Source organism: Lynx rufus, unplaced genomic scaffold, assembly GCF_022079265.1.
Source record: "Lynx rufus isolate CCGP_SWC_20201006 ecotype Redwood Valley unplaced genomic scaffold, mLynRuf1.p SCAF_6, whole genome shotgun sequence".
Taxonomy (NCBI): domain Eukaryota; kingdom Metazoa; phylum Chordata; class Mammalia; order Carnivora; family Felidae; genus Lynx; species Lynx rufus.
In genome coordinates, this window is record NW_025814878.1 from 10,723,457 (window position 1) to 10,751,208 (window position 27,752).

Genomic DNA, 27,752 nt, shown 5'->3' on the forward strand with positions numbered 1-27,752 from the left:
GATGAAGAGTTCATGTGGGAAAGGACTTTGAATAAAGCCCAGAACCTAGTAACTGCTATGTGAGTTACCATTATCATTGCTGATTTGGACTGTATCACTTGGTCAAGAGTAATCAAGTTCCATAGCAGCTCCAGAGGCAAAGTTTAAGCCATGAATAATATGTTTCAAATAAAATGAGACTCTCTTCACTATTAAGTATCAAATGATATTCCAGGAAATCACACTTATTTAAAACACATTTATTCAACAAAGACTATCTGCTGGACTTGGAAAGTCCATATCCTCTAGGCGCTTACAGTCAAATTGGGAAGATTAGCTGCACGCCCATAAGAAAGCACATCGCAGGCAGCATATGGTAAGTGCCAGCTGAGAGATACTGAATTTATTCTAATTGATTTATAAATACTAAGAAGCACTGGGTAAGCAGATTGGTTAAAGCTTAAAATGAAAAAAAAAATCATGGAAATGAGGTTTCAGTTGGGCTTTGGAGGATGAGTAGGCTCCTCACCAAGAAAAAGGAAGGGTTTGGGGAAGGAATAGTGGGAATGGCATGAGCAAAACTCATAGGGCCATCTTGAATTTGAGATAAGAGACTAGAGTGCTTAAAAACCTAAGGTCTACAGACTGTCTCAGTCCAAATCCTTATTCACCAAGATACTGGCTGTGTGACCATGGCCAGTTACTTACCCTCTTTGTGCCTCAGTTTCCTAAGCGTCCACCCTCGTAGGTACTGTCCAAAAGACTGAATAAGATAAAGCATGAAAGGAAGACACAGATTCTACACATGGAAGGACTCAAGACCGGCCATTGTGTGGTAGTAGGCAATGTTAAGGAGGCTGCCAAGAGACCTGCCTGTCCGAAGGACTCTAGAAGGCTGGAGCTGAACCTGGAAAGTGGTGCAAAGTCATGTTGGAAGGCTAGAAAGGAAGGCGTGGAGAGTGCAGCTGTCATTCAGGGAGAGTTTTGAGCCACCTGATAAGAGTCAGTCTTCTGGTAGCTCACCTGGCAGTTCTGGGCATCTTACAAGGTCAGAGAATCTGGGGACAGGAATCCAATAATATGACAGGGTCCACATGTGGGTAGTAAGGAGCTGGGGCTAAGTTCACGCACTTTCACAAGAATGGAGAAGGGCAGGTATAAGGGACTGGATTAGATGGCTCAGCATCGGTGGGACGTGAGAGAAGTCAAAGACAAACTCCACTAGATGCGATGTGATATCCTGGATTAGGTCCCGCCAGAGAAAAAGACATTAGTGGGAAAAGACAAAACAAAACAAAACAAAAAAAAGACCAGGGGAATCCGAATAAAGACTGTAGTTTAGCTAATTGTAGTGTACCAACGTTGATGTCTGGGTTTTGATAAATGTACATCATAAGACATTAACATTAGAAGTAGACAGGTGATGGGGAAATGGGAAAACCCATCAGTACTATCTTTGCAACCCTTCTGTAAATCTAAAATTATTTCCAAGACGAAATAAAATTATTTCACTCTTTTGGAGCGATTCATGACACCATCAATAAAAAGAGGAAAGCCACAGCAAGTGCCACATTGGCCTTGAGAGGATCTGACTGAATGATGTAGACAACAATATGGCTGCCGTGAGACCAAGGGGCCACCCAAGCATGGGATGTGATAACATGGCCTTGTGCCCACATCCAGCCACGTGAGGAATCTAGATGAATCTGGACCCTTAGGGATGTGGAATGGCCCGACTGTCCTCTCAGCTTCCCAAGCTCACATTCCTTGCCAGGAGCCCATCCCCCCACCCATTACACACAGCACCCACACAGCCACTGCTTCCTGTTACGCAACTGTGCCCACCAGGAAAGGTGTCAGCATTTCCAAAGACCTTTACCCTCAGACTCAGGAGCTTCTATTTTGAGGCCCATGACACACCAAGTCTTCTTAAGGAAAGACGAAATATCCATAACACCAACTTCCAATAGTGCAAGGGACGAACGATCACCAGCTGGTGAGCAGCAGAGCCGGGCTTGAGATTCAGGCCTGCCTCGCTCTGTCCTTCCCACCACACCACGGGGCCTCCTACGGGAGCCCTGATATGGTCTGCCGCATTAACACACACACACCAAGATACAGCTTTACAAAAGAGCTCAAAAACCATGTCATAAAGGCACCAATGCCCCAGGGTTAGAAAGATCTTCCAAAAACCTGTCTCATCTCCCTGGCCCAACAGAATCACATATTTCCGATCTATCATAACTTGAACTATTAGTTCTGAATGTCAGAGATACCATATAATGAGTATATAGGTGTATGTACATACATCCATATAGGTTTTACATATACACATACCTATGAATAAATATACAATAAGCACATACGGGTTAAATAAAACCTGTACGATAAATATCCTTTATAGATGGGTGATGAATCGGTAAAATAAATTCTTCATCAAAAAATAGGAGATACTGGGACGCCTGGGTGGCTCAGTCGGTTGAGCGTCCGACTTCGGCTCAGGTCACGATCTCGCAGCTCGTGAGTTCGAGCCCCGTGTCAGGCTCTGTGCTGACGGCTCAGAGCCTGGAGCCTGCTTCAGATTCTGTGTCTCCCTTTCTCTCTGCCCCTTCCCCGCTAATGCTCTCTCTCTCTCTCTCTGTCTCTCAAAAATGAATAAACGTTAAAAAAGAGTTTTTTTTTTTAAATAGGAGACACTGAACACCTACCACATAATAAGGGCTAAAAACCATTTGCTGATTTTACTTAACGACGTGGCATTCTTTAAATTAATCCCTACAAACACAGCATGTCTGTGCCACATTATGAAATCAGGAATCAGGTTATTTTCATGAGAACGAAGTTGGAGAAGCAGCAGGAGGAAGAGATTAAATTCCAGTCCTGGTTTGGAGCCTGACCAGCCCGTGTCCCTTCACTTTCAAACGTGTCCGTCAGTCGTGGGTTCTGCACCCACGAGACAATCCGAGCAGCGAAAGCCTGGGACTATACTTTTACTGGGCTATAGACGGAATGAAAATGGCAGGGAGAGAGGTCAGAATGGATGATCGCTGGGCTCTCTTTGAACTGTGAGCGTCTGGGATTGTCTTCGAGAGCTTTTTGGATTGCAGTTATGCTCAGATACGGTGGCACAGTATCCCCCGCCCGTGAGGGGCTGGGTATGTGCTGGAAAGGGCTCACAGCTCATGAGAGGCAGCTGTTAAATATCCAGGAATTTCATGACCCAGCTAGTAAGTGGGGTCATTAAAAATTTAATTGTATAAGCATACAAGTAGCGTGTCAAGTAAAACGACGTTAATAAATACTGCAAACTTACTACTTTTAATGACTTTATCACATTTCACTCTTATCCACCCTCTTGAGGGTCCTTACATCTATTGTCTCTGGATGGAAGAAACCCTCGTCCCTGCTCCACACTCAGTGACTTCCCCACGGTAGCCTGAAATCAACCATGGACGGAGATTCCACAGCAAGGAAAACTTCAAATGCTATCAATCAGGGTTTGTTTGTTTGTTTGTTTGTTTGTTTGTTTGTTTTCCTGAGAACCAGTTGTTGAACATTTACCAGCAACCCACCAGATATCTGTGCCCTTCAAAGACAAAGATAAGCGGGAAACTGCACTGTGTTGGGGGTGGGGAGGGGAAGCAGGGGAGATAGGGAGGTGGGGGAGAAAGGGATAAAGAAGGGTAGGGAGAGGAAGGGGAGAGAGAAAAAGCAGGAAAGAAAGCAAGAAGAGGGAGACAGGAAGTGGGAGAGAGAGGAAGAGAGAAGGAAGACAGAGAGGGAAAGAGAAAAATATTTACTATCCCGGGGGAAACAATGGTTCTACGTAAGCAAATTATTTCAGATAACCAACATCTGGACTCTTTTTCTGAAAATCTCTCTAAATGTATTACTCATGTGCCTGCCTTCTGAAGCAGAGGCTACCAACAGAATTAATATTTTCTTAATGACTCAGGTCAGTCCTGTGAGCAGACGTTCTATTGTGCTACATGACCTTCCAGGCCACTGAGACGCATAGAGCTCTTTTTGTCTTCCATGAGTTGGCTCCAATCTTCTGAGCTTTTTATAGATTCTCTGTCAACCCCCTTACTGTCAGGCTGTCAGCTGTCACTTGTAGACTTTCTCCCAGTACTTCTATCGAGCAGCCTCGTTAGTATGTTGCTTCTAAATCGCAGTGAACTGAGAAGTCAGGAGACCAAGCTTTTTAGAATTGTGGCAAAAGTTAACAGTAAACGGACTCTCGCAAGCCTAAGGCTCTCTCCGATAAATAAAAAACATAAACCCTAGGGTGGCTCCTCTGGTTCTCGAAGTTACCCATCTGCTCACAGGCTCGTCACTATGTTCCAAATGGCTAAGGTTGCAGAATTAGCGACCTCTGGATAGCTGAGATTTCCACTAAGTATATAAAACATTGAGTGAGACAAACTAAAAGCTAAACAGAGACAACATTAATAAATATGAAGGCGAGTAAAAGTTCCGTCATGTAAGTGATACTCTACAGCACAGACACCCTGTTCTGTGGCCGGTCTGTTTCCTTTGTCTGAGGCGGAGGGCAGAGCCGGCCATGGCCCAGCTCCATGGCTGCCTCTCCCAGTGTCCCATCTTCCAGCTAATGCCCAGGGCTGGCCCCACCTTAGACCATCTGCCCACCCCACCGTTCCTCATTCACATCCCTGGAGGGAGGCAAGGAGCAGAGAGATCCAGTGCCATGAACCAGGACACGACGATAACTGAGCAAGATGGTGGCTGGGGAGAAGCCATCGATAGGTCCCCCAAAGGACAGGTACCAAGGCAACAGCAGCCTCCTGCACACCACCCACTTGTAGTACGACCTGATAGAAGGACACTGACTGGCCCCTTCTGGGCACAGTGCCAACCTCTTGAAAATGCATGTCTCTATTTCCCTGAATGTGGTCTTTGGGCTGCCACTAAATTCTGAAACTAAGAAAAGTATTTAACTGCTCATTGAATTCACTAGATGAAATAGCGTGCTTAAAAAAAATCAACCTCTTTCCTTTTGTAGGGTTTTATTTGTTTTAAAATATTCTGATAGCAACATAAAAGTTCTAATCCTTAGGCCTATTGCCTGTTTACCCATACTGTCACACACACACACACACAAATTTTAAATAACTATAATAAAACAGCAAAACCATCCCCAAAATAGAAGAAAATTCCAAAAACTCCCCTTCTTGTACGGAGTATTTAACTTGTAAAGAAAGAAGCATTTAACTTGTAAAGAAAGAAACAACAAACATTCTAAAATTAAAAATAGAAACTCCGAAAAGAATCTCATTATTGAACAGTCCTACTTTATGCCTGGCACATAGTAGGCCCATAACAAAGTGGGTATCCTCTTTGTGAAGTGGATGGATGGTTGAATAGATACACCACTACTGACCAGATAGTCTGAGGTCAGGACTTTGAAGTTCAGGACTTTGATCAGCAGGATGGGTCCAAAACCATATTTGGGCATGGTGAAGAAATAGAATTAACTAGTCAAGTAAAGTCTGTTCTAAAATGAAATCTGAGTATCTTTTCTTTGAGCCTGAGCCCAGGGAGTTCAAATACTCCTGCCTTAAGGCAAGTTGAGACCTTCTCCTTCAATAGCTGATATTTACTAACCACTTACCATTTTAGCACATGCGCCATTGTGCCAGGTAATGGAAATGGAGTATCGTGAGCAAGAAGGGAAGGCCCAACCCAACATTAAAACACACTCACCAGAATCTATAGTAGAGCCACACAGAGGAGGTCCCCTGATTTGTGACTACAGTGCACTGGGGAGAAGATCATCTCCAATGAATGGTACAGGGTCAACTGGAGGGAAAGAAATGAATCCGATCCCTACCTTATACCATACACAAAAATCAATTTCAGCTAGATTACCAATCTAAATATGAAAGGTAAAACAATGACGCCTCCAAAAGATAACAGAGGAGAGCATCTTCGTGACCTTGAAGCAAACAAAGATTTCTTAAACAGGATGTGAAATGCCCTAACCATGGAGCAAAAAACTGGTCAGTTGACAATATTAAGAACTTCTCATCAAAAGACACTTAACATTAAAAGAGTAAAAAAGGCAACTCACAAAATAGGAGGAAATACTCAACACATATTTCTGACAAAGGACTGATAGCTAGGGTGTATAAAGATTAGTAGCCAGGATACATAAAAATCAGTACGTCAGACAACCCAACTCAAAAGATTTGAACAGGCACTTCACAAAGAGGATACCCAAAGTATCAAGAGGCATATAAAAGGGGCTGAACTTTCGAAGTCTTCAGGTAAACGTAAATGAAAACCACAATGTGGTAGTGTACCACACAGTTCAAATGAAAAAGGGAAAATACTAAGTGTTGGCAAGGATGGGACTTTCATATACTGCAGTGGGAATGTGAGTCCATATAACTGCTTTCGGCTGCCACATAAAATCTTCTGGAATTACCCAGGAAAGCTGAACATACACACATCCCATAAGCCAGCAGTTTCACCACTACGTACATTAACCCAGCAGAAACGCAAACATATGTTCACCAAAAGACATGTGCAGTAATGTTCCCAGCAGCTCAATTCAGCACAGTCCCAAACTGGAAACCTCTCAGATGCCCATCAAAAGCAGAACAGATTGGGGCGCCTGGGTGGCGCAGTCGGTTAAGCGTCCGACTTCAGCCAGGTCACGATCTCACGGTCCGTGAGTTCGAGCCCCGCGTCGGGCTCTGGGCTGATGGCTCAGAGCCTGGAGCCTGTTTCCGATTCTGTGTCTCCCTCTCTCTCTGCCCCTCCCCCGTTCATGCTCTGTCTCTCTCTGTCCCAAAAATAAATAAACGTTGAAAAAAAATTTAAAAAAAAAGCAGAACAGATTAAAAAGAAGTGTGATAGATTCACACATGGAATATTCCATGGCAACCAAAATGAATAAGCCTCAATGGCACGCAACAACCTGGGTGTATCTCACGTCCTTAATGCTGAACAAGAGAAGTTCTTTAAGAAGGCAAGTGAACCAGATTACCTTGGAGTGGGGTAGAGGGCTAATGATGGAAAGGGGGCACAATAGGGACTCCTGTGGTGTTAGCAATGTTCCTCCACTTCTTGATCTGGATAGCGGTTACATGGTGGGTTCAACGTGAGAATATTCATCAGCCTATCCACTCCGGATTTGTGTGCCTTGTATGTTACGCTAAAAGAGAGGTTCTTCAAAAAATACTTCCATGCAGGGGCGCCTGGGTGGCTTAGTCAGTTAAGCATCTGACTTTGACTCAGGTCATGATCTCACGGTTCTTGAGATCAAGCCCCGGGCTCTGTGCTGACAGCACAGAGCCTGCTTGGATCCTCTGTCTCCCCCTCCCCACTCGTGTGTGCTCACTCTCTCTATATATATATATTTTTTTTTTAAAAATACTTTCATTCAGGTGGCACAGTCGGTTAAGTGTCTGACTCTTGGTTTTGGCTCAGGTCATGACCTCCTGGTTCATGAGATCAAATTCCACGTAGGGCTCTACATTGACAGCATGAAGCCTGCTTAAGATTCTCACTCTCCCTCTCCCTCTCCCTCTCTCTCTGCCCCTCCCCCCACTCATACACACACACACACACACACACACACACACACACACGTACTCTCTCTAAAGAAAAAAAAAAAAAAACAACTTTCATTCCTGACGTCATCTCTCATTTCTTTCTGTCCCCAGTCCCTCAACCACGTCCAGGTCCATCCTGCCTCAGGGTCTTAGCAGTAACTGAGCCCCCCAGGGAGAAAGCTCATGCTCCCTGATCTCTGCACAGCTGGTGTCATCTCTCATCACGTAGGTCCAAGTTCACATGTGACAAACTTCCCCAGAGATGCCCTTCTCATGACCTGAACCCACTTTGGTTTACCTACCGTGTTCGTTTATAGAACACAGGGACTTTGCTTCTTGGGTTCACCGCAGTATCCCTAGCACCCATACCCTTAGCATCTCAAAATTCATCTGGCATATTTACCCAACTGATTTGAAACTTATACCCACATAAGAGCCTGCCTGCCAATGTTTACATCAGGTTTATTTATAACTGCCAAAAACCTGAAGCGACCAAGATGTCTCCAGTAACAGAATGGACAAATAAACTGTGGTACGTTTATACAACGGAACATTACTCAGTTATAAAAACAGATGAGCTGTCAGGCCACAAAAAGACACACATGAATACTAAATGCATATTGCTAAGTGAAAGAAGCCAGTATATGGCCCCAATTAGATAACATTCCAGAAAAGGCAAAATGATGGCAATGCTGAAAAGATCAGTGGTTGTAACGGGCCTGGGGAGAAGTGGAAATAGATGAATGGATGGAGCACAGGAGATTTTTTAGAGTGATGAAACCATTTGATGTGATATTGGAAGACAGTCTACATGACACTATGCGTTTGTCAAAGCCCACAGAACTTTATGGCACAAAGAATAAGTCTTATGGGTGGTTCAGTTGGTTAAGGGTCCAACTTCAGCTCAGGTCATGATCTCACAGTTTGTGGGTTTGAGCCCCCGTTAGGGTTCTGTGCTGACAGCTCAGAGCCTGGAGCCTGCTTCAGATTCTGTGTGTGTGTGTGTGTGTGTGTGTGTGTGTGTGTCTGTCCCTCACCCACTCACGCCCTGTCTCTCTCTCTCAAAAATGAATGTTAAAAAAATAATAAATCTTATGATGTACAGTTAAAAAAAATCACTTAGGAGCCCAGGGGATGCTAGGCGGGAATGCAGAAATTGACAAGGCGGTCTAACTGTAGTACAAATGCATGAAACAACCTCACTGAAGGAAGGAGGTGCTGACCTGAGCAACTGAAAACGAGCGCAGTCTGTAAGAGCGAATGCAAAAGAAACCGCACACGGGCACCACGTTCTAGTTCATAACGTTGTTTCCCACGGCAGTCTAGCCACCCAAAAAGATAAGGACACCCTGATTTCCAAAAGCATTCTGTATGCTTATCCTGCAATGTAAAGAATGGAGTATGACAAAAATTGTTAGCTTACTTTCTCCTTAATTAATTGCAATTAAAAATAAAAAACCGCTTGGCAGCCTCAAAAAGTGAAGGCTGCTCTTAATATCGTAAAGCCCTGTGACAGAAGAGTGCACGTCACTGAGGAGCGGGGAGCCCTTGTCTTTCCGGTGACAACGGTCGGGATATCCACACCCACGTTTTTGGTTTTTTTTTTCAAAATAACTTTCGATTTCTCATATAAAAGGAATACGTGTTCACTGTACAAAACATAAATGAATAAAAATTACCCATAATGACACGAAAACAGCACTATTAGCATTTATCGCAGATTTTTGCAGCCCTTTTTCTAAGCACAGATGAAAGAAACCTATGACACGATTTTTATCCAGAGTGAATGTTATATGATGACAGATATATTATTACTTCACTCCAATGTGATAATTCTCTTGAACTAAAAAGGTAATTCTCTTAAAGCAGCCCAACAAGATTTTTCTTTCTGAGACATTGGACTGGGTTATTCTATATTCATAAAACCTGGTGTGTGACCAAATTTTGCAACAAAGGCCTAAACCCCATCAAAAAAAAAATAAAAATAAAAACAAAAAATTCCAAAAGCCTCTGTTCTCTTTTTGGCCAAAGAGCGTACCTTTGTTTTTGTTTTCTGTTTTTGTTTTTTTAATGTTTATTTACCTTTGAGAGAGCGTGTGTGAGCAGATGAGGGGCAGAGAGAGGGAGACGCAGAATCCGAAGCAGGCTCCAGGCCCTGCGCTGTCAGCACAGAGCCCTGCGTGGGGCTTGAACCAATGAACCGCGAGATCGTGACCTGAGCCGAAGTCGGATGCTTTACTGACTGCGCCGCCCAGGCGCCCCGATTTGAATATTTTTATTAAGAAGGCAGAATCGATCATGGCAAAAAGAGCATAAATGTTGCTAATGGCGCTTTCATAAATATCCTGGGCTTTTCTTGGGATGATTTTTTTACATTAACAATCCTCAAAACGCCCCTGGAAGGGCTGTTATCCTTTAAAAGGGGAAATTAAAGGAAGCCGAGGATGCCGACTCACAACCACATTGTGAGCAAAGTGCGCTGCGGGGAGGCCGCCTCGTCCTTCTGAGCAGACCAAGCCCATTCCTGCCCCAGGGAGACGGGAGCATCTATCCTATAAGGCAGCGCCCTGCACTCGGGCATTAAGCGTGTAAAAAGAACCCTATGAGTGCAACCAGTAAGGATCTCTTAAATGAGACCACCTATTTTCCACCACCAGCAAGAAGCCATATGTAGGAACTTCTCCTCTTGTTTTGATTTTGTACAGTGGGGCCAGAGGGGAGAAGATGGTCTGAATTCCTTGAGAAGAAGGGCTAGGTCCACACCACGCCCACCAGGCCCGCTTAGCGCTCACAGCCTTGCCCCCTGGAGGCGGAGTGGTCCAGTGTCTTCGTCATGATGGCTGCATGGAGAATTTGCACCTCACTAAGTGTTTTGTATGTTCTCAGCATCTCATTCTCTGCCCTCCTTCACTGTCTTAAGTGGCTTCGTGCAGGGCAATTTACAGTAAGGTGTCAATTGATAAATACAGCAGTTTCTCATCTTCTTTAGAGTAATGAGTTAACTCGAACTTGGAATATTTCACTTATAAAATACAGCCCACTATCCCTCCCTGAAGTTTACCATGAGAATATCCCAGAGGTTTGAGACATGACTGGCAGCCAAATGCTTTTAAAGTCTCAGGCTAGTTTAGATGATGGTCTGTTTACCAAAATACACACGTTTTTATTTAAACATCCATCCATAGAAACTGCTTCTGGCATAAGAGTACTGAATGCTGAACCATCTGGGGTTTGATGAAGAAATGGAATATTCTAGCTTAACAAAAGGCACTTGTCTACCAGAGATAGTACATGTTATTTTTTTTTAGTTGTAATATTTGTAGGCCATTTTCATGATAGCAAGCATAATCATGTTTCAGCACCAAATCAATGACTCATTTTCTCTTGACTTGTTAGAGCGCCACACCCCATCACAAACACAAGAAAAACCAGTTGACTAATTAGAATTGTTATGTGGCGTATTAGCTCATAAAAACTGAGCAGAAAAGTCATCTTTTCACCAATCTGAAATCTCAACACCTTACCTGTTTGGCCTGAAACAGATATGAATCTATTAACATTTGCAGAAATGAACAAACAATCTGTGTCAGTTGTACTTGTGACATATAAAATATAAAAGTTGTTAACAGATGATTGACCAAGCAGCTCAGGAAAAAAAAATATATATATACATATATCCTTTATCAGAAGCAAAAGAAGTTGTTAAGGGCTTTGCACATTTTATTTAAAAAAAAAATTTTAACATTTATTCATTTTTGAGAGGGAGGGAGAGAGAGAGAGAGAGAGAGAGCGCGCACGCACACATTAGAGGGGGAGGGGCAGAGACAGAGGGAGACACAGAATTCGAAGCAGGCTCCAGGCTCTGAGCTGTCAGCACAGAGCCCCACCCGGGGCTCGAACCCATGAACCATGAGATCGTGACCTGAGCCGAAGTCAGATGCCCAACCGACTGAGCCACCCAGACACCCCTGCACATTTTATTTAGAAGCATTATTTCTTTACTTCCATCATGGGAAGGGTAATATATGATGCTTTCAAACACGTAGGATAAAATATCCACTCTGTAACCAATGTTTTATTTAAAGTGTGTTTCTAATTTTTAGCCTCAAAATTCCATCTACGTGGACAGCTGGAGAGCGTGAGGGCTCCAATACTAACCATTCATGCAGAGCTGATAACCCAAGAAATAAATAGCACATTTCCTACAATATACACTCGGGAACTGATGAAGAAACTAAACTATTATCTAAAGAAATAGCTGAATCCCATTAATGGTTCATGTAATAAATTATAAACAAACACAAGAGTGGCATCCTATAAACTGTTCAACTAAAATAAAGCCTACTTGAAAATGTATCAAATAAATTAAGCAGAAGAGCCTTGCCCAGCGTGTGTGGCAAACACACAAGGATAGGTGCAGATGACCGGGGTGGGGAGGGTGACATTGATGGTCACTGTTTCCGGGTCCAAGTCCTGCTGGTAATTTAAACTCAGGCCTGGAACTAAGTCCTTCTGAGCCTCAGTTCTGTTGTTTTAAAAATGAGGTAGCTCCTTACATCACAGTGCCTTTGTGTGGATTGAATGGGATTACTGATGATTCTTTATGGATTCCACCATCATACAAAATAAACAAATATTAAGAGCAATAAATTCTGAACTGAAGATACAAAACAGATGAACATAAGGGAAGGGAAGCAAAAGTAATATAAAAAAACAGGGAAGGGGACAAAATATAAGAGACTCTTAAATACAGAGAACAAACTGAAGGTTGCTGGAGGCGTTTTGGGTAGGGGGATGGGCTAAATGGGCAAGGGGCATTAGAGGACACTTGTCGGGAGGAGCACTGGGTGTTATATGTAGGGGATGAATCACTGTATTCTGCTCCTGAAATCATTATTACACTATATGCTAACTAGCTTGGATATAAATTGAAATAAATAAATAAGTAAGTAATAAATAAATAAATAGCAATAAATTCTGCTTTCCACTTCCCACCAGGACTGTCCATGAAAAATATTAATTTCTTTTCTTCTATTCTGTCCTGCTCATTCTGACACTAACTATAAAGTGACATCCCAGGAATAATTCCCCAGTGAAAATTAATTTGTTTATACGGATTTATTCAGCCTTTTATTTAGGCTACTTTGTATCCTTCACTTTTTAAAAATTTTATTTCCTGGGGCGCCTGGGTGGCTCAGGCAGTTAAACATCTCACTCCTGGTTTCGGCTCAGGTCACGATCCCAGGGTCATGGGTTCGAGCCCTGGGTCAGGAGCCTGTTTGAGGCTCTTTCCCTCTGACCTTCTCCCTGGTTCATGCGCTCTCTCGCTCGCTCGCTCTCTCTCAAACAAAAAAATAAATAAAACAAAAATTTTATTTCCTAAGGCTACTACTATTTTCCCTCTCAGGTGCTCGCTTTATATCTCAACACAAGTTAAGATAAATACCACTATCAGTTAATTATGAGCTGCCAAGATAAAGGACAAATAATAAGAACAGGAAAGCACTACCCTCCCCCCAACAGTCAGTATTACAAGTTATACACCGAAAATTTTTAAGCCAAATATTCCAGTTCTTCCTAAAGGTTAACCCAATTAAATTAAAAAAAAAAAAAAAAAAAAAAAAAAAAGACCAAACAGGGGCGCCTGGGTGGCTCAGTCGGCTGAGCGTCCGACTTCGGCTCAGGTCATGATCTCACGGTGAGTTCAAGACCCGCATCGGGCTCTGTGCTGACAGCTCAGAGCCTGGAGCCTGCTTCCGATTCTGTGTCTCCCTCTCTCTCTGCCCCTCCCCCGTTCATGCTCTGTCTCTCTCTGTCCCAAAAATAAATAAACGTTGAAAAAAAAAATAAAAAAAAAATAAATAAATATCACCCTCTCTTTAATAAATCTCATTTTCTGCAGTGTAGGGCCACCTTTCGTATAGAAGCTCTAAAGGGCAGAGCGTAAAAACCTAGACCGCCCTCATTTTTGCAGGTAAGGACAGAAAACCCGAAAACAGAAGTCTATCATGAGTAGGACTTGCCAAGGTCATCGAGCTAATTAAGCAGCAGTTCAAAGTAGATCAAGTTCCACAGGCCGGGGTCCTTCCCGGGACATCCCAGAAACCAGCGACCTGTTTTGATTTTATCCATTTCATAGATGCCAACAAGGTCCCACAGCCCACAAATAATAGATCCTGCCCCGGTTTATCAATTCCTGAAGTTCAGCTGATAAGAGGTTACTTTCTCTTACTTAAGACCTTACTTCCTATTAAAATGAAAATTAAAGTGGTTCTCGTCATTTACGGTATAATGTGAATGACTTTATTGCACCCTTTCCTGAAAACAGACTCTGAGTAAAGGAAGACGCACGGAGCCAGGATGCGGTAAATAAATGTACTGAACACCTAACATAGCTGTGAACAGGACACAGTCTGTGCCCTCAAAGGGCTTTCAGTCATACAGATGCCTCCCTCCTTCTCTTGTTACAGAAAGGGTTTCTTTCTTTTTCTTTTTCTCTTATATAATTTAAAAGGATGAAGGCTTCTTATTCCTCTTTCCTCCTCTTTGCAAATATCTGTTGGAATGAATGAATGAATACTCCTGCCCTCTAAGGTTCCTTCCACGCTTTGTCCTGAGGATTCTTTAAGAAAAGCAAAAGCCCTCCTTTGATCATTTCTTCCTCGACCGTAAAGTAACGTTGTGGAGACTAATCCACAACTCTGGTTTCTTCTTCTTCTTTTTTTTTTTTTTTTTCTCTCAGCTTTTACACAGTGGAGCAGATTTCCAAAGTGCCAGTGCTGACTAAGAAAAACCTGGTGAGAGTTTATTGGCCAGAACCTTGAAGCAGAGGCAGGAATCCTGGCTCTCGTGCCTTGTTCTATTAAAACCTGTGTGAGCCTGTCGCTCTGAATCTTATCTGCTGGTGGAAAAGCACTCACCCCTTCCTCGCCCAGCAAGCATTTCCACTCTCAGAGAAATGAGCAACTATGGTGCAAATAAACTAGGATTCTTGTACATACCGAAAAATTAAAATTACAGACAGAAGTGGCAGCAACCTGTGATTACTCCCTTTGAAGACTTTCATCGCCCTGTACCTGTGCTTTACGCCATCACAACTTCCGTTCAGTCCACGGGTTCAAAGGACGGCACGGATGTAATTCACAACCAAGGGAAAGAAACAAAACTTTGAGTCAACAATGAAAGAGGAGACTTCGAACACAGGCGGAGCCACATGGCATTAGTGCAGTCAAGTGGGGGCGTGTATTTCTGAAATGCACCGTTCCGGAACATGGTCTCGAGGGCCGGTTTCTATCACACTCACCTGCCAGCCAGGTACTGGACACCTCAGTGCAACCAGGGGCCTGAGAGACACCGGGGCTGCAGGGACCACGAGATCCTGCCCTCGCGAAGCTGTGCGACTGGATGACAGACGGTGCGCCAAGAGCGGGGCAAGCCTGCAGCCAGCCTGCTGGTGAGGGGATGTATCAGAGATGCTCCGTAGAGGAAATACCACAAGGGCAAGCCCCGGAGCCCTTGCTGCAGCCTATGGGCTCTTGCTTTGTCATGAGGGCCCTGGAATAATAGGATCCAGTGTGGATTTCAGAAGACACTTTGAGTCACCGCAGAGAGGGGTGGATGGAGGGGAGGCTCCCCCAGCCCAGGAACCAGAGACAGGTGTCCGTTCCGGACTCCGCCCCTTGCGAGTGACGTGGCCTCTAACCAGGGGTTGCTCAAGCTCTCGGTCCCTCAGTTTCTTTACCTACCTTGCAGAGTCACGGCGAGGATGGGCCTATGCAGTAAGAACTCAATAAACGGAGCTGCTGGGTGCAATGGCTGCATCGTGGCGAAGGGACTCTGCAGTCAGGACGAGCTGAGACAGGGACATGTCACAAGTCGTCTGGTCTCAGTCTCCTCCGCCACAAAATGAAGAAATGCAGATGATACCACAAACCTCCCCCCCAAAGTTATTGTGAGGTTTGACCGTGGGAGACAAAACGTACAGATCACCTGGCCCTCCGCCGGGAGCTGCATCAGTGGCCGAAGCAAGCGGTCATAACAGCAGCAGCAAAGCAGGGGGCTGCTGGTGGCAGTAATTTGAGAGACCTGAGACAGAAGTGTCAATTGGTGAGAAATTTTAAGGAGCTGCACAAATGGGGGGGGCGGGGGGGGCAGCGAGAAGTCCAGGCACCAGGTTGCAGAGCCGTAAGGACCGAGGGTCAACATGCAAACCGGTGCAGCCACTCTGGAAAACAGTGTGGAGGCTCCTCAAAAAATTAAAAATAGATCTCTACCCTCTGATCCAGCAATAGCACTGCTAGGAATTTACCCAAGGGATACAGGAGTGCTGATGCATAGGGGCCCTTGTACCCCAATGTTTATAGCAGCACTCTCAACAATAGCCAAATTATGGAAAGAGCCCAAATGTCCATCAACTGACGAATGGATACAGAAGATGTGGTTTATACATACGATGGAATACTACGTGGCAATGAGAAAGAATGAAATCTGGCCATTTGTAGCAACGTGGATGGAACTGGAGGGTATTATGCTAAGTGAAATGTCAGAGAAAGACAGATACCATGTTTTCACTCATAGGCGGATCTTGAGAAACTTAACAGAAGACCATGGCGGGGGGGGGGGGGGAGTTACAGAGAGGGAGGGAACCAAACCATAAGAGACTCTTAAATACTGAGAACAAACTGAGGGTTGATGGGGGGTGGAGGGGAGGGGAAAGTGGGTGGGGGGCATTGAGGAGGGCACCTGTTGGGATGAGCACTGGGTGTCGGATGGGAACCAATTTGACAATAAATTATATTTAATATATATAAAAAAAAAGACTTTGTGACTGCGGGGTGTGACCTGCAGGGCAGAGGCAACAGAGAGGATGCCTGCAGAACCTCTGGCCGGGACATTTGTGGACAGCGGCGCCTGCCATTCCCTGAGGGAACAGGGGAAGAGGAGCAGGTTTGCAGAGGAAGGTAAACTCGGTTGCAAACCGGTTCACCATGAGGCTCCCGTGGAGCCTCTAAGTGGCGTTGTCCATTTCAAAACTCTCCGAATATATCTGGTCCTCGGAAAACAACTCTGGGCTAAAAATACAGATTGAAGAGTTGTCAGCATATGGACAGCAACTTGAAGCCACCAGGAATATTCGTATCATGCAGAAAGAGCACGCGGCAGGGAGGGGACCCAGAAGGCAGAGCAGGAGCCCAAAGACAAATCCTGAGCAACACCAGACTTCAGAGAGATGGGCAGAGAAAGAAAGCCCGGAAGGGGACTGGAAGAGTAGCTAGGGAACAGCGTGAGGTCCTGGAGAGGCTGTCTCAGAAGCCCAAGGCTTCCACGGGGAAGGCCAAGTCAGTAAAGACCCACACAACACCCCAACCCCACCCCGGAATGAGAAACAGCAAGGTCCTCAGGACAGCGGTGGTGGATAAACAGCGTCTGTCATGGGTAAAGAAAGATCCAGAAAAATGGATGGTAAGAGAAAAACAAGCAGCAACCAGAGGGGATACAGGACTGAGGAAGGGAAGCGTTACTCATGGCAGGCGATTGCTGTTGCTGTTTCTAGCAGGGGAGAAAGACTTGGGCTCATGCACCTGCTGGGGTCCAGGGGCCCGCAGGGAGCAAGGGAGGGTAGAAGCCCCACAGCAGAGTGGCTGCACTGGCTGGCCTAGGAGGAGGCTGCAGGCCGGGCTGAAGGGGAGGGAAGAGAGCAGAAACGGTGCCATGAAAACACCGGTGACGGTTTGAAATAGCCAAGTCCTGCATGAGGAGACAAGGGACTAAACTACAAAATGCGATCGTGCACACAGCGCACGCACCGCGTGGGAAAAAAAAAAAACAATGCAGGCTTTGCTCTTCCGTCATCTAGAAAGAGAGACTCCTTTGAGGAGAGCCGTCAATTAGGCCAGGTTTGCCGTGTGCAGCCAGGTAGTTCCAGAGCTGGGAGAAAAGCAGAAGACCCTAGAAGCGAAGGCGAGTCAGAGGCGAGCAGAGGCAGAGCTAGCGTGTCAGGGGGCGCAGCAGAAGCAGAGGAAAAGCGGGTGGGCGGGAGATGCAAGGAAGAGCAGGTTCACAAAAGAATTCTCACAATCGAAGCTGAAAAATCAATTCGCTGTCACCACGATCTGTAAATTCCTATTTGGAGCAAGTAAGTCAATGAAGGGGGGGGGCGGGGTGTGCTTTTCAACAATGCTGAAATAAAACAGTAATAATGCAAGAGTAGGATATAGATTATTGCTGCAAACCATAAATCTATTTTTTTCTAGCTGTGATTCTAATAAAGAAATGCCACCAACGAATTCAACTACAACGCCAATGACTTGTAAAAGGTTGTCTGAAGATTGACTCTTTTCATTCAATCAAACAAACGCTTCACGGTTGAAGAACTGTCCTCTACCATATTAGGACGTCTACAAAGAAAATGAAGACAGAACCTGCCTTTCAACTGACGTCTAATTTCTCCATACACATGAAAACCCACAGGAACTTCCAGAGTAAGGAAGATACTAGAAGAAAGGGGAATGATACAGAGAGTATTTGCCCACGTTCAAGTTCCAACACATGCCAACATCCCGACCCCAAGTACCTATGCATCCTTCTCCAAATTCTACCGCCAGATAGATGTGAATGCCTTGTTTTCTCTTCCTTCCTGTCCTCCGCCCACATCGTAGAGAATAAGCAATAGACAGTGGCTACGGTTCAAAGTACACGAGTGACTGAACAGCGACAGCGTCCCAGCTCCTACGTTCCAGGTCTTTCCCATCCAGTCTTCCTAACAACCCTGCAAAGAGGGCCGGGTGACTCCCTTAAACATGAGGGAAAGGTGAGGCTCAGAGATGTCAAGGAAATTGCCTACTCAGTACTACTACTGAAAGCTGGGGCTGGGGCCACAATGTGACTTCCAGCTCTTCTAGCGTCAGAGCATTTACTCTCTTAACCGCTGCCTCCACACCGAATTTCCCCAGCCACTGTTCCGAAGGGAAACGGTTGAAGTACTTTCTTCCAGAAGGTGCCTGGCCCCGTCCCGCCTTGAGAAGCAGTGCGGCACCGTGGTGACATTGCACTGATTTCCTGGACACAGCCCTGCCCCACCACGTTACAGCTATGGGCTCTGGGGCGACTTTTCGACATCTCCATGGCTCAGTTTCTATACCCATAAAGTGAGAATATCAGAAATTGTTACTCGGATTACACGAATCATCCCTGATGCATAAAGAGCACTCAATAAACGCCAGCTAATTCTGGCTTTTCAAACTGCATGCCACTGTCCCGAAATGTGTTATGAAATCAATTGGGAGGGTCACAATTTCGTGGAAAACGAAATAGAACGGAATATGGTATTTAAACATGAATAGTCATATTTTACATTACCTTTGTAATTTTTTTCTCTAGCGCACGCAGTAATGTTAAACGATGCTTTGTAAGTCCATGTGTCTTTCACACATCCATGTGGCCGTGTGACAGGCAGCAATCTAAAGGGTATTTCTTTCCAGGGTCGCCATCAAAAAATTTGGAAAAACACTTGATTTGCAGAATGAGCATGACAGGGAGTCAGGGAAGATGAGAAGGTATAATATGCCAGAAAACACTTTCTAAAATGCAGCTAAGGGAAAGCCCTCCCGGATGGACATTCAGGATAACCCAGGAAAATGCCCTCAGCGCACAAGTCTGTTTATGGCTAGGCTGCTACAGGCATTTCAGTAATCTGAGGTTAACAACAGGCTTTTATTTCCAGAGCAAATCAAATTGCAAACCTGGAAGTACAGATGTTATCTTGATGCTGGGCAAGATGAGAAAAATTGATATGACTTATCCAGTAAGCCATCTTGCAATACTTGTCAAAGTAGACGCTATACCAGATTTCAAACGCTCTTAAAAACTGTCTGGGTTTGGAAGAGATAGGAAAATCTCTCAGAACAGAAATTCTTTTTTTTTTTTTAATTTTTTTTTAACGTTTATTCATTTTTGAGAGACAGAGCATGAGCGGGGAAGGGGCCGAGAGAGAGGGAGACACAGAATCCGAAGCAGACTCCAGGCTCCTAGGTGTCAGCACGGAGCCCGACGCGGGGCTCGAACTCACGAACTGCGAGATCATGACCTGAGCCGAAGTCGGGCGCTCAACCGACTGAGCCACCCAGGCTCCCCAAAACAGAAATTCTTAAATGTGGATGTAGATTCATCCTAACAGGTCCATTGTGACCAAATCCCCAGCTGAGATTTAACTATCCATACGAGATGATGAAATGGGAGATAACTATCGACATGACTAAGCTTAGCATTTATAAACCCATGTATCTTTATATCCAAAAGGCTGTTTGATATGGTGTTTGCTGATACTGCCCATGGCCTGGATAAGAAGGGCCACAGCCCTGGGCCTTAGTCCTTCTACACCCAACTTCCTGTGGCGTCCCTGGGACCAACGGGACCCACACACCCATGCGGTGACCTCCGTCTCGTTTTAGGCTCCGCTGCAGCCCCGCGAAGCCACTTTCAGGGCGCAAACAGGCTCCTCCCAGATCTGTCCTCCCAAGGGGGTCTCTGCCACTGGTCTGAGCTAAAGGTATGATTAAGGGGTGGCAGAGGGTGTAGACCGAGATGGGGTGTGCAAGTGGACACAATGCTCTTCACCAGGTGGGACCATACCACAGGTGGGAAGAAAAAGGAAGGAGGCCCTGGGCGGGTGGATTCTCCAACTACATTCCAGCTTGGAGTCTTGGGAAGTCTGAGGATTCAAAATTCAAACCCAGCCTTCCAAGCCACTGTGGAGATATCAAGGTAGGTGGATAGAACACATTTTACAAGATGCTTATTATGAATTCATTATTTTTATTTTTTTTAATTTTTTTAACGTTTATTTATTTTTGAGACAGAGAGAGACAGAGCATGAACGGGGGGAGGGGCAGAGAGAGAGGCAGATACAGAATCGGAAGCAGGCTCCAGGCTCTGAGCCATCAGCCCAGAGCCCGACGCGGGGCTCGAACTCACGGACCGCGAGATCGTGACCTGAGCTGAAGTCGGACGCTTAACCGACTGAGCCACCCAGGCGCCCCTCATTATTTTTAAATATCTACACATACACTACGAGGGCCTCTATCGGTTCTCTTACACCGGACCCCGCAGAGTTACCGGCACACTGCAGGAGCCACACCGCCGTGGTTCGTGTTCCCACCCCCACCCCCTGCCATTCACCAGTTCTGTGAGCTGTGAAGCCTCTTCCTCTGTGTCTCAGTTTCCTTATCTGTAAAACAGGGACAAGAGCACCCTCTTCATAGGGTTGTTGTAAAGAGTAAATGAATCAGTCCATACAAAGTGCAGAGAACAGCACCTAGCACGTAATAAGGACTCCAGAGATGCTGCCCTTATATTATTCTCCATACAAAATTGATTGGCCACTGCAAACTTCTAGAGAAGGCCACAGCCAGGAAGTTATTCTGTGTCTTCCTTCTCTCCCACTCCTAATTTAGAAAGCGCACGTTATCTCCAAAGATCACTATTTTCTACTCCGCAAGGGACGAGTCACCTCGCTGCCCACCTGCCTGATAGAAGTTCTCCTGAAATTAAATATACGCTCATCCTGTCCCCCAACCTGGCAGAAAGCTCAGGCCTCTGGCCAGTTTGAAGCCTGGCAAATTTGCTTCCTGTGTCAATTGCATGCAATCCAAATTTAAAACCTTACCAATTTTAAGTGTAAAAGGGACGTTCCCATCCCCTTATGTTCATGAGATTCAGAGCTATTGGCCAGGGTAAGGTCCTCCTAGATTAAAAAGCCAGAGGCTGACATACCTGAGGCTATCAGCGAGGAAAGGCTATCAGAGTAGAGAACCTTAGCTAAAAATAGAGTCCTACCAGTGGAGAAATAGATGGGAGAAAACAATTCGTTATATGGCTACTGATTAGTCCACACACTTTTCATTATTATATAAAAGGTGTATCATTGGCTTAGTAATTACAAACTGCCAACAACCTCTCAATGACCAATATTCCTTCAACCTAAAATGACAGAGCAAACAACTTGAAGAGAAATACTTGTCACATTATGACACACAGGCAGCAAATAGCGCTCTCTCTCTCTCTCTCTCTCTCTCTCAAAACTCCAGTTGTTTGCTGCACATCAGAAGGTCTAAAATAGGAGAAGAGATGTACAAGGGAAAGATTCAAGGTCACGTTTACCTTTAAAATACGTACCTAACTTACATGTTCAACTTACATGGAACATTCGATCCACCATTTTCCCCCATTTATTCTGAAGAATTTTCAAAATATTTGATTCGCCAACCTGCCCAAGGAGCTGGAACTCTCTAGTTTCTCCAACTGCACCTAATTAGTCTTCCATAAAAGCAGCACTGCTAAAGCACTGTTAATTTCAACAGTAGTTTCTCTATTAACTCAACTCTTCTCCAAATCCAAAATGGAGTATAAAGATGAGTGTGAAATAAATGAAAATTAATTGGATTCTACAAAGGCAAGACTGAGCACATCCATCCACCCAACAGTAATCCCATCGAAATCAAACATAGTGTTTCTTGGAAGAGTTTTGCCAACTTCCTATTAAAAAAAAAAAAAAAATCCCAGGAACACTTCCTATTTTGGCCAGTTTTTATTTACGCAATTAGCATGGCTTTTCATAAGAGCCAGGCTGGAAACAATATATTTTTACAAGCCCATTAGTCATATAGTCAAGCTTCATTATATCACAATCCTTCATCAGTAGTCCGTAATAAGAATGCTGTTGCCTTGTGCAATGACAACGTTTAAGGAAAGGATGCGTTCACAATAGGCCATAAAATGTGTGAAAAACAGAATACCCCAAACCAGTAGACAAGCCAATGAGTTCATCTGGCTTTCATTTTTGCTGAACAGGGTTAAGCGCAGTATGGACACAAACCTGGTTTTGACTTAGAAGCGATATCCTTAATTACTAACCCCCTTCATTCTCCCACCCTTCCCAAACTCCACGCCCTTAAGAGAAGTACAACACTTCGACCACAATTGCTGTTATTAAAGAATCTTCCCGGGAATCATTTTGGCTTCAGTCGTTTTTCTAGTATTCGTTTGCTACAGCTTATTCTCACCATTTCTCCTAACATCAAGCATATACACGTCCGGCAGACTTGTGTCTAAGCCTTAGCCCCTGAACTGTGGGAAGTCCCAGCGTCGTGGCGGAGGGGAACCCGGTGGGTTCCGGCATCTCGCACACCGCCCGCAAAGCTGCCTGCCTTTCACCCAGGCACCCTTCCAGGTTGCCAAAGGCTCTCCATTCTGCGCCCACCAACGGGAGTAACTGAGCTTGGCCAGGAAGGAAGCAAGCTGCTTCAACAAAGCCCAGCGTGTGCAGCTTCGGTAAATGCAAGGATGAATTATGGGGACACGCGTCGGGGCTGGCTGCAAAAGAGAAAGCGTTCATCTCATGATTTTGATATGGAATTTCAGGAACCGAGGGGGTCTCTGAGACCCCCAGAACCTCTCCTCTCCGTAAAGCAGCTTTCAGGTCCCTTCCCTGCTCCCTCTCCGCAAAAAAAAAATGCGGGATTGCCAGGATCTCAGCAGTGAGTACTGTTCTTGTTGGGTTAGGAGCATCTGGGGTGAGCCCTTCTGAGCCCCCGCTTCGTGTGGCTGTAGCTAGAGCCTGGAAAGGCTCTGAGAAAAGCAATGCGCTTAGCCAGACCTAACCCTCCCCACTGCCATGAAGAGGGCCCGCAGCTCTCCGGGCACCCGGCACCAGACAGGGGCTCCCAATCGTCGCGCCCCGGCGCCAGAGGGCACCCTGGAGAGAGAACGCCCTGCGCCTCGCTCCCAGCATCGGGTCCCCAGGAGTCGGGGCGGTGCGCAACCGAGAGCCGGAGCTGGAGAATCCCCGTGTGGGCACAGTGGGGCGAGCGAGGCCCCCAGCCCTCCCGGCCCCGCGCCCAAGTACCTCGCAGCCGTACAGCTGACCCAGCTGCTCCACGATCCACTCCTCCAACACCAGCCGCTTCCGAAGCTCCTTGCGATCGTATTTCACTGTCACTTTTCCCTGCTGGTGGCGACGTTGCTGCTGCTGCTGCTGCTGCTGCTGCTGAACCTGCCCCGCAGCGGCCGCCGTGGCCACGGGCGCCGAGTCCTCCCGGGAGGAGCCCGAGCCACCGCTCGAGCCGGGGCTGCCGCCGGCGCCGCCCCGGGGACTCTGGAAGAAAACCCGCGCGCCGCCGCCGCCGCCGGCCCCACCGGCCGCCTCGCTGCTGCCCGTCGCCACCGACATTTCCCCGCGCGCGCCGGAGCCCGAGTGCGGCCCGGAGGAGGGGCGGGCGGAGCGCGCCCGGCGCCGCTACCACCTCCGGCCGGGCAGCGGCATGCGAGGCGCTCGCCGGCACCTGCTCCGCGCGCCGCGCACGCCCGGCAGCCCGGCTCGCGGGGAGGTCGGGAGGAGCCGCGGCCTCCGGGAGGAGGACGAGCGGGGGAGGGCGGGGAAGAGGGAGGGGCGGGGACCGCAGCCTTAAAGACGCCGCGGAGGACCCTCTCGCTCCAACCCCGGGAGGCGGATCCGGCGCCCGGCGGGCCGAGGGGCTGGGGCGTGGGAGTTGCGCGCGGAGGCGGGAATGTGTGCGCGGCGGCACGCGCGGGCGCCCGTGTGCAGACGCCCGAAGGACCGGCTCGGGGCCGGTGCCAGAGACGGTCCTGCCGCGCGGGTGCCGTGTTCTCTCCTCCGGGGGACGGGGAATTGCTCTTTCCGCCTCCAGCAGTCTCAGGGCGCAAGAACCCCGCCGTCTCCAGCGGCCTCGGCCGGGCGCTGCTGGGGGCAAGGGACCGCCGGGAGAGGGACGCGGGGAGGGACCGCGCCGCAGGTTCCTGGTGAAGGGTTTCTTGGCCCTCCCGCCTCTTCGGATGGCGGGGAAGCGTCTCTCTCCCTCCTGTCCCCACCCTCCAGCTCCAAACACATTCCTATTCATGCCACTTCCTCTCTGGGATTGTGAGAAAAATTGACGAGGCGATGTTTGTGCAATCAGACAATCAGAGCGCCTGAGAAATTCTCTTCAGACCAGTTTTTCTCTCCTTACAAAGCGTCTGTTCGTTCATAGGCAGAGCATTGCGATGTCTTTATATCTAAAGGGCAGAAGGCTTGATCATCGCTTAGCTAAGGGGCTGGGGACATACAGCAAACATTTCTCTAAAGGACTCGGTGCTGTTTACTGGTCTTAACATTTCTAGTGTTGCATTCCCTGACTAGCCAGCTTTCCTCTCTCTCACTACCATTTCCAAGCTACCTCTTTTTACCGGGGAAAGCAATTGAACTAATTTTACTACTCTAAAAACATCGTGCAGCCAAGTAGAGTTACAAATGAATGAGCTTATTATAAGGTTTCGGGCAAAGAGATGGGGAGGGAAGTTATAAACAGAAAGCTGCGTGTGTATGTGTGTAAAATTATAGGGAGACGCTGATATATGTCTGTTGTACACAACATTCCATTTCTGTTGAGGCAACTGAAAGAAATCGCAAAGATGCTCAAACACAGTAAGTAGCCTTTATGAACTTTTTTAAAAAGCTGGTGAAGTTTACCCGTAGCTATTATAAAAAAAAAAAAAAAAGTTTCTCAGAGGTAAAATAGGTCATCAGGTTAATTTCTTCTGAATATTTTCTATGATGGAGAAGACTCTGTGTGGGATTCTAGACCCACAGCTATAAAGGCACAGGAAGTAAAAGAAGTAACCAGCAACTTTCTCCTGGACTTCTGGCTCTGCAGTCAACCCACATTCGGGTCTGCCCTACCCAGATTTATCATCTGCTTTGTTCCTTCCGTTTAAGGTTTTCGCCAAGAGCCTGAGGTGGGATTTTCCCAAAGAGTTCCATTCCTGAAACTCATCATCAGGAGAGGGCAGGTCCTGAGGAGTGAAAGGAAAGGATCTAGTGAGAGATTATGTGAAATGGGATGGGGCTGGAGTCCTTTCACAGTTAGAGGGGGCAAGGCTGAAACACGTCTGCCCCATGGAAGAGGCCAGCTGTCCTCAAGGTGAGTTCCCCACCCAACTTTTCACAGACAGAGGAGCTAGAACTACTATGATTGGCTCCTAGAGATTGATGACTACTCTCCATGTCACCCCCACCCCCGCCTGCTTGGGGCGTGGAGGTTGTTCTACACCCTGAACACGTAGCCAAGAGGGTGGGCACCTAGTTGGCCAAAAGGTAGATGATGGAAGGCAGTGGCGAGGTGGTTAAGGACAGTCTCCCCGCACAGAGTAAGCTTGTCTTGTTCCAGACATCTGGCGCTTGTCCAGGTTAGCTAGCAATAGCTTTAACCGACCGAACCAACCAGGAAAATTTCAATCAAAACAAAAACAGCTAAAATTATAGTAATCATAGAAGGAGAAACTATACAAAATCTCTCCCTCGCTCTGGCACTAGGACCTGGCTCTACCAGTATTTTGAAAATTGTGCCTGTGATCCAGAAGTATGGCGAAGACTGGGAAATTCCGAGTCATTCCAACTCCTTTGAGTCTTTGGACAATGAATTCAGTCATTCAAGAGCAACTTCAAAGAAGTTATTAAAATGCGCTAAGTTCTTTCTGAGAAGTTCTTGTGCCATTTTTTTTCCACTGTGTAAGATACTTTTTCCTTTGTGCTTAAAACTCAGTATTCACTTACAACTTCAAAAATGACAGGTACTAAGAGACATTTAAGAAGAAATTCAGGGTTTTAGGCATCTTAACTTCTAGAAAAATAGCCACGGAGGAGTCAGTCTTTTTCCATGCATACATTGACCTTCGGATGCCCAAATGAGTCACCTTGACTTGCAATTAGTTGAACTAACACGACAGTTCCTCTTCCTATAAATCCACTTACTCCACCCAGGACATGATTTACACTTGAAGTGAGCTCACCACCACCACGCGCGCGCGCGCGCACACGCACACGCACACACACACACACTTCATTCCATGTTTCAAAATATTTGGGAATAAGGGGATTTTTCTCAGTCCTGAGACCCTTCGCATAGATGACTGTTTAAATCCAGCAAAACTAACAATACTTCTCATCCTCAACACTATACATTTTTGTTCAAGGCAAACACTTTCACTTCTAACCCATTTAGACAAGTTTTTCCAAATGCTGGTTAATCAAAAACAATGGGTGGTTTTTCGTGAATTGAATGGTCTGAGAATTTTCTAGAACACAAGAGAATTTTCTAGAACACAATTTTCTAGAACACCAGCTTCTACCTTAAGGCAATTACTCACTGCTATGAAAGCAGCCTAAGGAAGATTCGTCAATATCCTTTCTTCATGGCTTTGCATTTTCTTAAGTTGGACCTTTTTTACTTGCTTTCTGATTTGGGGAAAGTTTCTTTCAGGAATTATAGATTGTTCCTTCATCTCTGAAAATGATCTTTATGCCCAAATCTGTTACATAAGGTGACTTAATCAGGGGTCCCAGCTTTCTTCCCTCCCCCAGGGAAACAAGGATCAAATACAAATATTTATACTCAGATGCAAATTTCCTTACTCCTTAAAGACTAGATATCACAATAATTATACAACACCTGGTAATCTACTTCGAGGTTGTGATAATTACAGCCCCAAGGCCCACAAATCTGAGCATAGAATTCTTATCTTGACTAAGAAATGTCAGTGATAAGGTGCCTACATCCTAATTCTCTCAAACATTTGGTAAAGCAAAATGACAAGTCAAAAGTAATTTCAAGTCTGGTTTTCATCATAAAAGTAGAGGAAATTTAATCTGTCCTTTTGGATTCTATCAGTTACCCACGGTATCTTCTGTTTTCCAAATGCAGTCCATTATTTCATTATTCTTTGTGCAGCGACAGCAGTAATGTTGTTAATGGTCTATCAATGTTTCATACTTTTTTTTTTCCCTCCTCCTAACTAGGGGTTTTTAATTGTATCGTGCACATACAATTATTTTGGAATCATAATTCCAAAATAACCTTAACCATTACTTGTATAAATAACCAGAGCAACAATAGATTTCATCATAATTCTAAAATTTGGTCTCAGCAATTACCAGAAATTCTTACCCGACTGTTCAGAGGATGAAAACTGTTGAGAGTAGGGGGTGGGAATCCATAGTTTCACCTCGTCTCTAACAGAGGTGAAATGTCCCTACACCTCCCCGTAAGCCTAGCTTGTGAATATTTTGTCTTTCTGTAACACTAGGGTCAAATTTGTTTCTGGTGCAAACCCGTTATCCCCTGTCTAGCCAACTCCCCATTTCAT

General features: G+C 45.8%; 1 protein-coding gene across 1 annotated transcript in view; it reads right to left on the bottom strand.

The window, feature by feature from the left end:
• Positions 1–23,784, bottom strand: part of PPP1R14C (protein phosphatase 1 regulatory inhibitor subunit 14C) — an 88,169-nt gene extending 64,385 nt beyond the window's left edge. Inside the window, exon 1 of the mRNA XM_047103197.1 lies at positions 23,461–23,784. Within this exon, the coding sequence (XP_046959153.1) occupies positions 23,461–23,784 (324 nt within the window). The remainder of the gene's footprint in view (positions 1–23,460) is intronic.
• Positions 23,785–27,752: the final 3,968 nt, after the last annotated feature.